Here is a 14,269-nt window from a genome sequence, read left to right as displayed (position 1 = left end):
TCCCCAGTCAGTGTTCTCTCTACTTCAGGAAAGGATCACAGCCTTAGAAGGGATTGTAGAGGTCATATTCTCCAACCCCCTTAGTTAGCAGAAGAGGAAACAAACCCATTGAAAGGAAGTGACTTGCCCTGTGAGTTCATAGTGTAACCACTATGAATTTAGGTCTAATCTCCAAATGTTCTTCCCTGGCCTGAGATCTTCCTCATGTTCCGAGGTAGAAGGGCATACTAGCCCAGGCAGGAGATGGCAAGGGAGGGAAATCGGGAGAATGGGAAGGGTCAGCACCCAAGGCACGGGATGGTGGGACTTCAGGAGACATAGGCGTAGGGCACCTTGGCTTCTCCATGGCTGTTTCAGTTTTCTTCCCAAGCCCCAGGTCATGAGAACCCCTCTGCTCAAGCGTTCTGAGAACAACAAAGTCAGTGTTCCAAGAATCCAATGACACCAGGGTTTCAAGAACCCCAAGGTCCCAAAAGCCCTAAGTTCTAAAAGTTTTGGGGTCCTGGGGTTCCACATCTGCTGGATGGTAGGGAAGGGGGAGGGGAGGGCTGAGCCCAGAGTGCAAACTGACCCTAAGCTGGTCCCTCTGGGATGGGAACAGGGCCAAAGACTCCCTGGGGTGGGACCCTGCTCAGTCACCCTCCCATTGAGCCCTTTCCTAAGGAAGGGGGATGGGACTGCTGTCTTGGCTTGGGAGACTGGCACCCTGAAGTTCTCCTCTGACTACAGGGTACAAGGGGTGGGTGGGAGGCTCTCTTCTCCCCCATCAGGAGCCTCCCACCTCCCCTTCCCTGGTAAGTTAACACTACCACCCACCAGAAGCCTCCCTGGGGGAGTAGGGCAGGAAGGAGGCAGGGAACCAATACCAGTCACCCACTCCCTCTCTCTGGTTCTCATCGCACTTAGGGGTGGGCACAGAGGCTGAAGTGAGCCAGTTGGGGGATTGGAGGCTGGTTAGGGCATAGATCTGATGGTGCCAGGAGCTTGGGCCCAAGTTCAGGTCCCCTCCAGGGAGAAACTCTTAAGAGCTGCTTTCGAAGTGGTTTGATTTAAGGGTCCCCCTCCTGTGGGCAGGGGCGAGGGGGTCATAAGATGGAAAACTGAAAGGGACTTTAATATAACCCATTCCAATCTTGGGCTAGTCTGTGCAACAAGGGAGGTGAACTGGGTGGTCTCTAAGGTCCACCTTCTCCCTTTGTGGACCTCCGATCTTTGGAGAGAAATTCTTACACAGAGTGGGGGTCCCCCCTCTCGGGGCTGGTAGACAATTAGACATCTGACTCGGGGTGAATGGGGGTGGGGAGAGAATTCGGTGAGAGCTGAGACTGGACACTTCCCAAAAGCAAGGCAGGCTGAAATGAACTCACTTCATAAGGGCCAGATATCTTTGTGCGAAGCTGTGAAATGCTGTTCCCATAAGCTGGAGAAGGGGGCTTATAGACGAGGAGCTGGAATAGGGGAAGCTCAGAGACTTACAGAGGAGGAAACCGAGGCCCATATAGTGCTCGCCCAAGGTCATACGGGCAGTGAGTAGTCTGCTGAGGATTCAAACCTCCATCCCCTCTGTTTTTGAAGTCTCTGGTTCCTGGTGATTGTAGCTTCTCCCTGGCATCTGATAGTCTAGTCTGGTCGCAGGGGGCTAGGCTGAGTGACAGCCTCCCTTAGGTTCCTTCCCACTCTTGGGATATCTCCCCAGCCTTCCTTTCTGGTAGAGTCCAGCTCTTTAATCACCACACAGGAGCAGGCAACCCACCGGCCCTTGGGACAGAAACCAAGTCCAGCACCCACAAGACTGAGTCCCAATCCACCAGCCAAGGAGCAGAGGTCACCTTTGTCTACCATCGTGGAGCAGAGACCAGCCCTGGCACCCAACTCAACTCCGGCACCGTCAGGGCCCTGGCCAGTGACCACCTCTGAAGGACCGAGGCCATCTCTAACATCCCTGGGACCCAACCTGACTCTATCACCCACGGAGCAGTGCCCACTCCCAGCCTCCATGGGGCCCAGGCCATCTGTGACATCCCTGGGACCCAGCCTGACTCCATCACAGGCAGAGCTGTGGCCAGCAGCGCCTTCTCCCTCCTCTTCCTCCTCAGCAGTGGGGAACAGGCCTTTCCCAGCAGTGCCAGTAGAGCAGCACCAGCCTTTGTCATCCTCCTCCCTGGGGCACAGGCAGGGTCCTGGATCTTCAGGGTTAAGTCCAGGACCACCAACTACAGAGCAAAGGTCCTCCTCTCCCTCCCCCCAGGGGCAGAGGCTGCCTCCAGCACCCACAAACCATAATCCTGCCCTGTCCTGCTCCTTACTGTGCCCAGCTTCATCCCCTGTGGAGCAGAGACCTCTGTCACCCTCTGGAGAGCCATCATGGGCATCCCTAGAGTCAGCTCCCGCCCCATCAGCTCTGGATTGGATGCACACTGAACCCAAACTGACCCCATCTACTGAGAGACTCCCTGTCCCCCAACCCCAGGGCATGGGTGGAGCTTGCACCCCCTCATCAGCTGGGAGCTCTCATACCCTAGACCAGACTTCACCCAATCCCTCCCTCTCTCTCTCCTTCCGACCTCGGCCTGAAGCCCCTCGGAATCCCAGTCCAGAAGACTCTCTCTTGCCCCGGCCACCCCAGGCCCTACCGCTAGACACGAGCCACAGCCAATCAGAGGCAGGGGCCCGCTCTCCAGTCCTTCTGTCTCCAGGGTCACTGAAGGCAACACTCCCCACCTCAACAGGAGGTCCTGTGGCCCTCCCAAAGCCACCCCCCTCCCCTAACCGTTCACCTAACCGTTCCCCAGGCACTAGCCAAACTAATGTGGCTGGACACTTAGGACCCCCACCCCCTAAGCCTCCGGAAACATCCCCCTCTAAGCTTGGTACAAATGGGACCAGCCCAAGTGGGCACAGGAGCCCTGGACCACCAATCCAAAGCCTTCACCCCCCTGCCCCTTCTTCCCCCTCCGGATCTGCCTGGTCAGCACAGTCTACCTGCAAAGGAGACCCTGGCTTCCGGTGAGAAGGGGGAGTTCCTGGAGATCCTGGGCCCAGGGACTGGAGGAGTGGGGAGAGGGAAGCTTCACAGAATGGGGGCAGGAGTTAGCCTGGATGTTAGCCCCCCAGTTCTCCCCAGACAAGCCCCTGTGCCTCGCTTCTGATGCCCTGAGGCAGCAAAAGTCCTGGCCCAAGTGACTGGAGGGGCTAGCAGGGAGACCCTAATCCATCCAAGGTGCCCTGCGCCTGACCAGGAGGGAAGATGCTTTTTGTGGAAGGCCTTGGGGATGGGAGGGAGGACAAGGGGGTGCTGCCCTTCCCATGCCCAGTTTGGCTTGCCTGGCAGGATCACCATAGTGACGTGGAACGTGGGTACCGCCATGCCTCCTGACGATGTCACCTCCCTCCTCCATCAGAATGGGGATGACAACGGTGGTTCAGACATGATAGCCATTGGGTGAGGGCTATGGGGTGGGGGCACCCTCCCTTTTAACACCCCCTACTTCCCTTCCCTCAACACATACCTAGATGAACTCAATAGACCTAGCAATTTCTCAAGAAACTGAGAGCCTGGACTGTCTCTGTAGGCCTCTCAGCACAGGGCCTAACACACAGTAGGTGCTTCCTAAATGCCAGTTGGCTAGTCGATGGGTGCATTGGGAAAGGTCTTGGATCTGGAGTCAGAGGACCTGGAGCAGGCTCTCTGATGTTACCTATATGACCTTGGGCAAGTTGTTGCCCCTCTCTGGGCCTCAGTTTCTCCTTGTGTAAAAATTGGGAGGTTGGACTAGATGCCCTCAGAGGCCTTCTAGATCTCGATTTCTGATCTATGACCTTAGAGTCTCTCCTCCAGACACCATTTAGAGGCCCATATTCTCTCCAAACACCCACCAGTATCACTAAGTGCCCTGAAGCATCTCCTGTACTTCAGGAATTGTACCAAGCGTTAAAGACAGAATCAGTGTCCTCTAAGAGCTTACATTTGCCTGGAGGATACAACAGATGCTTCAGATGTCCCTGGACTCCTCCTAGCATCACCCCCACCCCCACCTCAGACTGAGGGAGAGGGCAATGGAGGTAGGGAGCTAGAGAAAAGAAGGGAGGGAGGAGGATAAGAGGAGTGTCCCAGCCATCCCCCTGCTTGGGGTGGGGGAGGGCAGCTGGAGCTGAGAGGAGCACTCCTTTAAGGGTCACAGCGGAGCCCCAAGATGCTTCCCTCTTTTCTCCCCCAGGCTGCAAGAGGTGAATTCCATGATCAATCAGCGACTCAAGGACGCACTGTTCACTGACCAGTGGAGCGAACTCTTCATGGATGCACTGGGGCCCTTCAACTTTGTCATGGTAGTGACCAGTGCCCCAGCAGAGATTCCCTCCTCCCGGACCCTTTGCAGGGTTGGGAGCTTCCTATAGCTAGGAGTGGGTTGTGAGGCTTCTTATCCCTTTCAGAGTCCTCAGATTCTAATTTGGGCCTCAGTTTCCCCATCTGTAAATGATGACTTCTGAGGGCCCTTCTATCTCCAGTTCTGGGTGTCTCTGCCTCCTTCTGTTATTTCCCATGTAGCCCCACATGACCTTTATGCTGCCTCCTGGGGATCGGATCCCCTGCTTGTTCCCCCACCTCTCCTCTCCTGCAGCCTATGGCCTGCTTCTCCCCAGGTGAGCACGGTGAGGATGCAAGGAGTGATTCTTCTGGTCTTTGCCAAGTATTATCACCTGCCCTTCCTCCGGGACATCCAGACAGACTGCACCCGGACTGGGCTGGGGGGCTACTGGGTGAGTACCTGAGGGGGACTGAAGGAGAAAAAGGGAAGGCTGGGTTTCCAGCCTGATGGCCCCAGGTGGCAGAAGAACCCTGACCTGAGAGGTTGAAATGCTTGATCTGATACTAAATTAGGCTTTCATCTGATTCATCCCCTAATAGGGAGGAGGGCTGTGTGTTGTTCCCTCTGCTATAGAGCCCTGAGAGATTGTGACCTGCCCAGGGTCTCACAGCCATCACAGCATTTGAGAAGCAGTGTGGTGACTATCCTCCAGCCAAGAAGGCCCAACTCTGACCCATGCTGGCTGTGTGACCTTGGGCAAATCAATTAACCTCTAAGTGTTCTAAGCAACTCTCTGAGACAATGAGTTGCAGATGAGTTGCCGTTTCCATCTGTGGAGGGAGTGTTCACATGGGAAGTCCGAGGATCATCCACATACAAGAAAATTATGGTTATTATGATTTCAGGGCAACAAGGGTGGGGTGAGTATCCGCCTCTCTGTCTTTGGCCACATGGTCTGTTTCCTCAACTGTCACCTGCCTGCCCACATGGACAAGGCCGAACAGCGGAAGGAAAACTTCATGACCATCCTCAACATGCAGCAATTTGAGGGGCCTATGGCCCACGGCATCCTGGACCATGAGTACGTTGGGCTGGGCTGGGGAGTGGCCCGGGGGCAAGGCTGAGTCACGGTTCCCATCAGTCAAAAAAGGGGCCTGTCTGGGAGCCTCAGCTGGCCTACTATACTTGTGACTGTGGTCAAGTCATTTCTACCCTTTGGAAAATGAAGATGCTGGAAATGTATTCATGATTCCTACTTACTCCAGGGTTTTAAAGAAAACACCTTAAGGCTTGTAGAGCTCTGGAGAAATGGGAATCATCGTTATTCCAGCTCTCCTTCCTAGGACAGTGACCTAAACTCTAAAAAAAGAAAAAGGTGATTTTTGGAGTGAAGGGTGGCCACCAGGAGGAGGGGGCTAGGGGAAGTGGGATCCCGAGTATGTCAGGACTTGGATCAGGACAAGACACCTCTAATCATCTAGTCCAAGCCTGTAGATAAAGGCCCTGACACTAGGACTAAGAGCCTATTCATGGTCACACAAGAGCAGAATTCTCACCTAGACCTTCTGACTCCAAATTCAATGCTCTCTCCATTGTGACTTGTTCTGACTTCTTAGAGGAGTCTGGGTTTGCATTTATGGTGTCTTGATTTTTGAGAGGGAGTGTGTAGTGGGGGGAGAGTTATGGGAAGCTGGGTAGGGGGAAACACTCAGGACTGGCCCCTCCCCCAGTCACTGTAGGGTGCTCCTCCCACTCATCCCTGTCCCCATGCCCTCCACCATGTCGGCTGCATAGCCCCCTCTAGGTGAGCCAGGACCCTCACCCACATGTCTTCCTTGGTCCCCAGCATTGTCTTCTGGTTCGGGGACCTGAACTTCCGCATTGAGAGTTATGATCTACACTTTGTCAAGTTTGCCATTGATACCAACCAACTTCAGAAGCTCTGGGAGAAGGACCAGGTAAGGGCTAGGCCACGGACCCCAGCCCCTCCCCATTCTGACTGTACCACGAACACATCCCATCCAGAGAGGGAGCTGGCCAGCAGCTAGCCTAGGCTGGGTCTTTGAGCCTCCAAGGCTATCGAAGTAGGGCCCGGGGCCTCTCCTCCCCCACCCCTCCACTCCTCTTCCTACTGTGAGTTGTATCAAGAGCTCTGCTCAAAGCCAGGCCCTGTCTGCTGGGTCTGGGGCCAGTGGGAGGCAGACCCTGGGACACAGGAGGCCTTTTCCACTGTTAATTATTCAGGAGGTTGGAGCCGCGATGTCCAGGCAACCTTGTCCTCACTAGCCTCCCTTCCTTAGCCTGGCTTCTAGGTCTGGCCCAGCCTGTGAGGACCTCAGGTGAACTCAGGCCAGGGCCCAGGAACTGGGCTAGGAGGATTGGGAGTTAGGAGTCTGGCCTCTATCGTATACTAGATATCCAATCTTGGGCAAGCCAATAAATATAGAGGCTAGAGCTGCTGCTCTTTGAGGCTCGTCCTAGTGCTGGAATAGAATCATAAATTCAGAGCTGGAAAAGACCCCAGAAGTCACCAAGTCCAAACTCCCCATTGCAGATGAGGAACTGGAGCCTAGAAGGGTTAAGTGACTTCCCCAAGGTCACACAGACTGTAAGCAGCCAATGAGGGATTCAAACCCAGTTCCTTTGCTTTCAAACCTAACCCTCTCTGCTGTGTTCTGTGTTCTGAGCACCCAACTCTCATTCTCTGACATTCTAGGTTCTAAGGTTCCTCCAAGCATTAGCTTTCTGGTTCTAAGGGCCCTTCCAGCTCTGACATTCTAGATTCTAAGGTCCCTCCCAGCATTAGTTTTCTGCGTCCTAAGGGCCCCCCAAGCTTTGACATTCTAGGTTCTAAGGTCTTTCCAATATCTGACATCGTGTCTAAACTCCCTCCCAACTCTCATACTCTATGAGCTTGGTCTCAGTAACTGAAAGGCTCTAGGTTCAGACCAACCTTGTCCCTTGGGTTAGAATAAACCCTGTGCCATGGGTTCAGGACAATCCCAGCTCAGCCTCCTGACTGTACTCTTGTCCCTTCCTCTCAACCTAGCTGAACATGGCCAAAGGCTCCTGGCCGGTCCTCAGGGGCTTCCAGGAGGGGCCCCTCACCTTCGCTCCCACCTTCAAGTTTGACGTGGGTACCAACTATTATGACACCAGGTAAGGTTAAGTTTGCTTCCAGGAGCCCATGATGATGGAGGGCAGGGAAGCCCCAGGAGAAGAAGGGAAAAGGCATCCTGGACCTGCTCTGATTTCTTTCTTCCCCTTCCCCTGTGCCTTTCCCTCTGGAAACAGTGCCAAGAAGCGAAAGCCTGCTTGGACTGACCGAATTCTCTGGAAGATCAAGGCACCAAGTGGGGGGCGGAGCCCCTCTGGCCGAGAAAACATCCGGGTACAAGTGACCCAACACAGTTACCGGAGCCATATGGAGTATACCGTCAGTGACCACAAACCTGTGGCTGCCCTCTTTGTCCTGCAGGTGAGGACTGTCCCTACCACCAGCTAGGCCTCTCCTGGACCCCTAGTGGTTCCTGCTTCTTTTCCCTCATCAGTCTGGTGCCCCCGCTCTTCCCCTACTGCTCAGTTTCCCAGAAGCCTTCTCCCTGTCCCTTCCCCTCCACCCACCAAAACTGGGACCCAAGGCATCCCAAACATTTGTTCACCTTCCTTGGTGGGACAGGTCCCATCCAACAAGGCCCCTTTCCATAGCACTGGGAGCCAGGAGGCCCTGGGTTCTCTTGTATCTGCCATGAACTCAATGGCTAACCTTAGGCAAGTTGCCTCAAGGTCAGGGGAGTTGGGTCAGATCAGCAGTTTCCAAATCATCCCACACACTATAAATTGCAGGAAAGGTATGACCTGCTTTGATAGAAAGGGTTGTCTCACCTAGGAGTTCCCTAAACCAATGAAATCACAGTCCTGGTCCAAAAAATTAAATGGCAAGAGCCATGGACACAGATAAGTAGCAGTACAGTACTGGATTTGGAATCAGAGAAATTCTGCCACTGGCCCTAATGACCGGGGTGACATCGTTTTGACCTTCCCCAGCCCTTCTCTCAGCCCCATCCTACCTTGGGGCAGCAAGTGTAGGTTCCATCAATATATTTCAGGTCCCAAAATGTTGGAGGCAAAATTGTTTTGGAAAACCAAGCTAGATGGTCTGTAAAGTCTCCTGTAGAGAGCAGCATTCCCCCATAAGTGACAATAATAACACATTCACATCACATAAAGCATAATTATAGTTATTAATCTATGGTTCTTCATGGTTGCAGAGCACTTTTATTATGTATGTCATTCGATCTGTAGAACAGCAGCCCAAGTGAGGCAAGCAGGGAATCTTAACCCCATTTTCAAGGCTAGAAAACTGAGGATCAAAAAGGGGGTTCAGTTTGCCCAAAGTCTCAGAAGGGAAATAGCCTTGTACAAATTCCCCAGGGGGAATCTTGAGCAGCTGGCTGAGGCAGAAACAACCTTAACTGCCTCCTTGGGTGAAGGCAGGAAGTGAGTGGAGCTCTCCCTCCTGACATTCTCACACTTTCCAAGATGCCTCCCTCCTCCCTCTATGCACCCCCTCCCCTTCCCTGGAGACAGTTTGCCTACAGAGACGATGTGCCTCTGGTGAGGATTGATGTAGCAGATGAGTGGCTAAGGCCTGACCAGGCCGTGGTTCGTTACCGCGTGGAGAGTGTCTTCTCAAGAAGTTCCTGGGACTGGATCGGCCTGTATCGGGTGAGACACTCACCTATGCCTCCTGAGAACAGTGGGGAAAGGGTTAGGGGAATGGTACAAGTGTCAGAGCATCCTTAACCTATCCCATGGAAGACACAGTCAAGCAGCAAGGCTGGGAGGGCCCTTAAAGCTTGGTAGAACCTGGAATATCAGAGCTGGGAGGGGCCTTAGAACATCGAATGTCAGAACTAGGAGGGGTCTTAGGAACATGGAATGTCACAGCTGGGAGAGACTTTCGAACATGGAATGTCAGAGCTAGGAGGGGCCTCAGAGCAGAGAATGTCAGAGCTGGGAGGGCCCTTAGAAACACAGAATAGGGAATATCATAGTTTGGAGGATACCTTTTCATGAATTTAGTTCCAAAATTAAGCATTTGAGGGAAGGTTTATGGGGAACAGTTTCAGGAGAAGCTACTTTCAGCCCACTCCTTCTTCTCACTTGGGCCTAAGTTGATGGGCAGGGTGTGATGCCACCCACCTCCACTCCCCCTCAGCTCCGCAGTCCCTCCTGGGCTATGTTGGACTCCTCTGCCTGGGTGGGGCTCATGGAGGCTGGAAGGAGGCCATAGTCTTGAGCAAGGAGAAGGTGCCAAGTCGTCTGTGCTTCCTATCCTGGCTCTGCCCCTTCTACCTGTGAGACCTTGAGCAAATGACTTCCTCCCTTAGCCTATTTCCTCATCTGTAAAACTGGAGAATTGGGGGAGGGGGGAGGTTAGGATCAGATGACCTCTGAGAGCCCTTCTAATTCTCAGCCTTAGCCTCATTTTCAGAGGCTTTTAAAAAAATATAACAAAACTAAACCTCTTTTTCTCCTGTTCCCTGGAGTGCAACTGGGCTCTGTATAGATTAAAAATAATGACAGCCTATGACACTGTCAGGCATAGCGATGCTTTGATAAAGTGTGTTACTATGCCCATGTTACAGAGGAGGAAACTGAGACTCAGAGGCATTAAGTCACTTGTTTATAGTTACCCTGTTTAGTCTGGATCTGAGCTGGGATTCAATCTCAAGTCTTTTGAGTTGGAGCCCACTGCTCTTTTTTTAAAAAAAAAGTTATTATTTTTCCATTAACAAGCATTTGTTCTCTCTCTTTTCTGTATCTCTTCCCCACTTGGGACCCTTGTGACAAATATGCAGAGAAACCAAAAAACTCCTGCATTAGTTGTATCCAAAAATGTATATCTTGTTCTGCCCTCTGGATCCCCCACTTCTCCATCAGGAGGTTGCTCCTGTGAAATGGTCATTTCAATGGTCATTGCATTGGTCATGACTTTCAGCATGAGGGACCCAGCTAAAGTCAGGGCCCGTAGACCTCAACTAGTTCACCAGACAGACAGAGGCAGATGCCAGTGGAAAAGGCAGAGTAGATAGTCAGAGTGCCTGGTTCTGGTGAGAGTTCCCCCCCTATTCTGCTTCCTCCCAGGTGGGTTTCCGGCACTGCAAGGACTACGTGGCATATGTGTGGGCCAAACATGAAGATGTGGATGGCAGCACCTACCAGGTGACCCACCCCCTCCTGTTCCGAGGTCATATTCGATAGTAGGGGGCCCTCAGTGCTGCCTGGGGTTCTCCTGTCCTGCTGAGGCCCCTCTGTACATCCTTTCCGACAAAGGCATACACACACATGCACACAATACAAATGTATACACATACACACAAAGACCCGGGAGCCAGCCTGTTGTGGAACTGGGTGACCAGCGTCACCTAATACCCCTTCTTCTTGTCCCCCACAGGTGATATTCAGTGAAGAGTCACTCCCCAGGGGTGGGGGTGAGTTTATCCTCGGCTACTACAGCCACAACCAGAACATCCTCATTGGGGTCACTGACCCATTCCAGGTTAGAGGATGGGAAGGGAGGAAAGAGAGGGGAGGGGAAGGGAGGGAAATAGGAGGGAGAGAAGAGGGAGGGACCAGGAGGGAAGGGAGGAGGGGGAGGGGCCAGAAGGAGGGAGGAGAAGATGGGGGAGGGGTCGAGAAGGAGGAGGGGAGAAGGAGAGACCCAGTAGAGGAGGGGACCAGAGAGAGGAGATGAGAGGGGAGGGAGTAGGAAAAGGAAGTATTCCTGTCCATGGAAATCCATCGGTGCTTGAAGTTCAAGACCTTTGTTCAGATTCTGACTCCAACCATTGCTGGTCACTAGAGAGTGGGCACTTCCCTGGGACCATTTCTTTCTAAATAAAAATGAGGCTGGCTGGCCTCCGAGGCCGTCCTCAGTCTGGGGCTGGTCAGCCCCCGGAGCCCATCCTCAGGCTCAGGCTGGCAGCCCTCGAGGCCGTCCTCAGTCTGGGGCTGGCAGCCCTCGAGGCCGTCCTCAGTCTGGGGCTGGTCAGCCCCCGGAGCCCATCCTCAGGCTCAGGCTGGCAGCCCTCGAGGCCGTCCTCAGTCTGGGGCTGGCAGCCCTCGAGGCCGTCCTCAGTCTGGGGCTGGTCGGCCCATCCTCAGGCTCAGGCTGGCAGCCCTCGAGGCCGTCCTCAGTCTGGGGCTGGCAGCCCTCGAGGCCGTCCTCAGTCTGGGGCTGGTCAGCCCCCGGAGCCCATCCTCAGGCTCAGGCTGGCAGCCCTCGAGGCCGTCCTCAGTCTGGGGCTGGCAGCCCTCGAGGCCGTCCTCAGTCTGGGGCTGGTCGGCCCATCCTCAGGCTCAGGCTGGCAGCCCTCGAGGCCGTCCTCAGTCTGGGGCTGGCAGCCCTCGAGGCCGTCCTCAGTCTGGGGCTGGTCAGCCCCCGGAGCCCATCCTCAGGCTCAGGCTGGCAGCCCTCGAGGCCGTCCTGAGTCCGGGGCTAGCCAGCCTCTGAACCTGTCCTCAGTCTCGGCTCACATAGGCGGAGTGGAGCTTGGCAGGGCCGGGGGTGCGTGCAGCCCGTGTGGGCTGGCCCCGGCCTCTCACTCTCTGGCTCACACCTGCCCTGACTCCTCCTCACTCACCCTGCTGCCCAGATCTCCCTACCCGCCTCGGATGAGGGCAGCAGCCCCACAGACAGCTCGAGGGCCAGCTCCGATGGGGAGGACGACAGCACTCTGGAGCTGCTGGGCCCCAAGTCCCGGAGCCCCAGCCCCGGCAAGATGAAGAGACACCGAAGCCGCAGCCCCGGCCTGGCCAAGTTCCCTGGCCTGGTCCTCAGGCCTTCATCCCGGGAGCGGGGGACCAGCCGCAGCCCCTCTCCCCAGGGCCACCGGCCCCTCAAACCCGCCAGCTCCGGGCCGGGCACTAGGGGCAAGGAGAAGAAGGGCAAAGCGGGCGTGAGCCCCGAGGAAGAGGACCCCCCCCTGCCCGAGATGCCCGGGCCCTGGAATTTCCCGCTGCCCAGCTCCCTACCCCGTCCCGTGCCCCGTTCCCTGGGCCTCCTGCCCTCCCTTAGGCTGGAGCCCATCCTCGGCAGCCAGTGGCGAGGCGAGCGTGAGCAGGAGGACCAGCTCAGCCCAAAGAGCCCCAGCCGTCCCTCCCGGAGCCCTTCTCCCACCCCCAAGAGCCAGCAAGGGCTAGAAGACGGACCCCTGGGGCCCTGAGCAGAGCCGCCATCCCCAGAGAGCCTGCTGTGTGTCTCCTCACTCTGTAGTGTGTCCGCCTGCCCCGGCCAGGGTTCCTCCTGCAAGACCCTCTGGCCTTCTGGCTGCCCCATTCCGTGGGCAGGATCAGGAGGGGCCCTGCAGGGCTTCACGGGCTACACTGTGAAGAGGGACTCTGCCATCCTGGACCCTAACCTGTGACAATCACTGCCCCCTTGCTTTCCCCAAGCCCGGAGCTGGGTGCAGGGGGGCTGGGGGCTGGGGGCTGTGCCGAGCCCCAGCTGCTAGCCATCATCCTAAGGGTTGTTTATTAGGAATAAAAGTGTCAGATCTCTTTTGAGTCTCTTGGTTTGGATGGGGTGGGGGTGGGGGAAGGTTAGGGTGGGCGAGGAAGGGATGTAATTCTAAGAATCTCATAGCCAGAGGGAGATAGAGAAGTCCAGACTGTAAGTCAGCAGGAATCTCCTCTGCAGCATTCCCTGAAAGCAGGCATCCAGCCTCGAACGTTTAGACCTCCACTGATGGGGAGCTCACTACCTTACAAGGGAGTCCATTACACACGTGGCTGGCCTTCCTTGCCATTTGTCTCTGTGCCATTAAAGATGACAGATTCAGAGCAGGAAGGGATCATCTCATCAAAGTCCCTCTTTATTTGTTTATTTTTAACAGATAAGGTTGGGTTAGCCCAAGGTCCCACAGGTCATGAATGAGCAGCAGGGTAGGCTGGGATCTGAACCAAGGTTCTCTCATCCCAGATCCATTAAAATGATCTTGCCTTCCAGAGCATCCCACCGAAATCATGAGTGCTTATTAAGCACCTGCTGTGTGCTCAGGGCTTTATAACCCTCTCATCTGATCCCTTCAAGGTAGATATTATCCCCATTACAGACGAAGAAACTAAGGCCAACAGAGGTTAAGAAAGGACTTGCCTGGGGTCACACAGCTAGTAAGTGTAGAAGATTAGATTTGAACTCAGGTCCTCCTGACTCCAGGCCCATATAAAGACCATCACTCTGGGCTTGGGTCTTCTAGGGCTCTCAGATCCTTTTTTGGATGATTTCCTCTCCCCCCCCCCCCCCCAGGATACCTTGAGGTTTTAGCCCCAGGGCTTCTAATTAACTATTCTTATTTGCCACACCAAAATATATATTGTGTCTCACGGTTCAGATGGGGGGGGGGGGAGGGATGTGGGGAAACACCCAGTCCAGGTGTGTCCAACTGCATCCAGGTGGATCAGCCCCTTCTCTGTGGAGACCTGCTCCCACACCAAGCCATTAAGAAGCCTGCCTGGGGTCTCACAGCCTGTAGGAGTCAGAGGCAGGCAGCAAAGGAGGATGTTTATCTATTATAAAAGTGAAAAACAATTCCCAAGGAGATTGTGTTCTTCCATCCTGCCGGATGTGCTCCTACATACCCGCAGATGAGGACATGCAGAGGAATTTGAGGGTGAAAGATTTACTGATAACTTAGGGGATCTATCAGCAAACATGAATTAGGCACCTACTATGTGCCAGGCACTGGGGAAAGAGACAAAAATGAAAGTCTATGCCTTCAAGCTCCCATTTGAAGGGAGAAACATGTCCACATCCAAGACATGACAAAAATAAATTTGGGTGATTTGGTGGAAGCCTAGTTATCTAGGAGGACCAGGAAAGGGCTTGTGTTGAAGGTGGCTCTTTAGGCAGTGATGCTAAGAGGTAGAAAGAGGTGAGGCAGGAGGGCATTCCAGGC

General features: G+C 54.5%; 1 protein-coding gene across 1 annotated transcript; it reads left to right on the top strand.

Annotated features, from left to right (window-relative positions):
* The first annotated feature begins 508 nt into the window (after positions 1-508).
* Positions 509-12,873, top strand: INPP5J (inositol polyphosphate-5-phosphatase J). The gene is given in 14 exon segments (XM_072599900.1): positions 509-760; positions 762-794; positions 1,739-3,006; positions 3,332-3,442; positions 4,218-4,326; positions 4,642-4,758; positions 5,213-5,388; positions 6,154-6,265; positions 7,357-7,466; positions 7,602-7,785; positions 8,898-9,035; positions 10,458-10,535; positions 10,768-10,872; positions 11,969-12,873. Coding segments are annotated over 14 exon segments (3,348 nt in total). The 5' UTR covers positions 509-523; the 3' UTR covers positions 12,539-12,873.
* Positions 12,874-14,269: the final 1,396 nt, after the last annotated feature.

The sequence above is a fragment of the Notamacropus eugenii genome, chromosome 4, assembly GCF_028372415.1.
Source record: "Notamacropus eugenii isolate mMacEug1 chromosome 4, mMacEug1.pri_v2, whole genome shotgun sequence".
In the NCBI taxonomy this organism is placed as follows: Eukaryota; Metazoa; Chordata; class Mammalia; order Diprotodontia; family Macropodidae; genus Notamacropus; species Notamacropus eugenii.
This window is presented reverse-complemented; position numbering and strand designations above follow the sequence as displayed.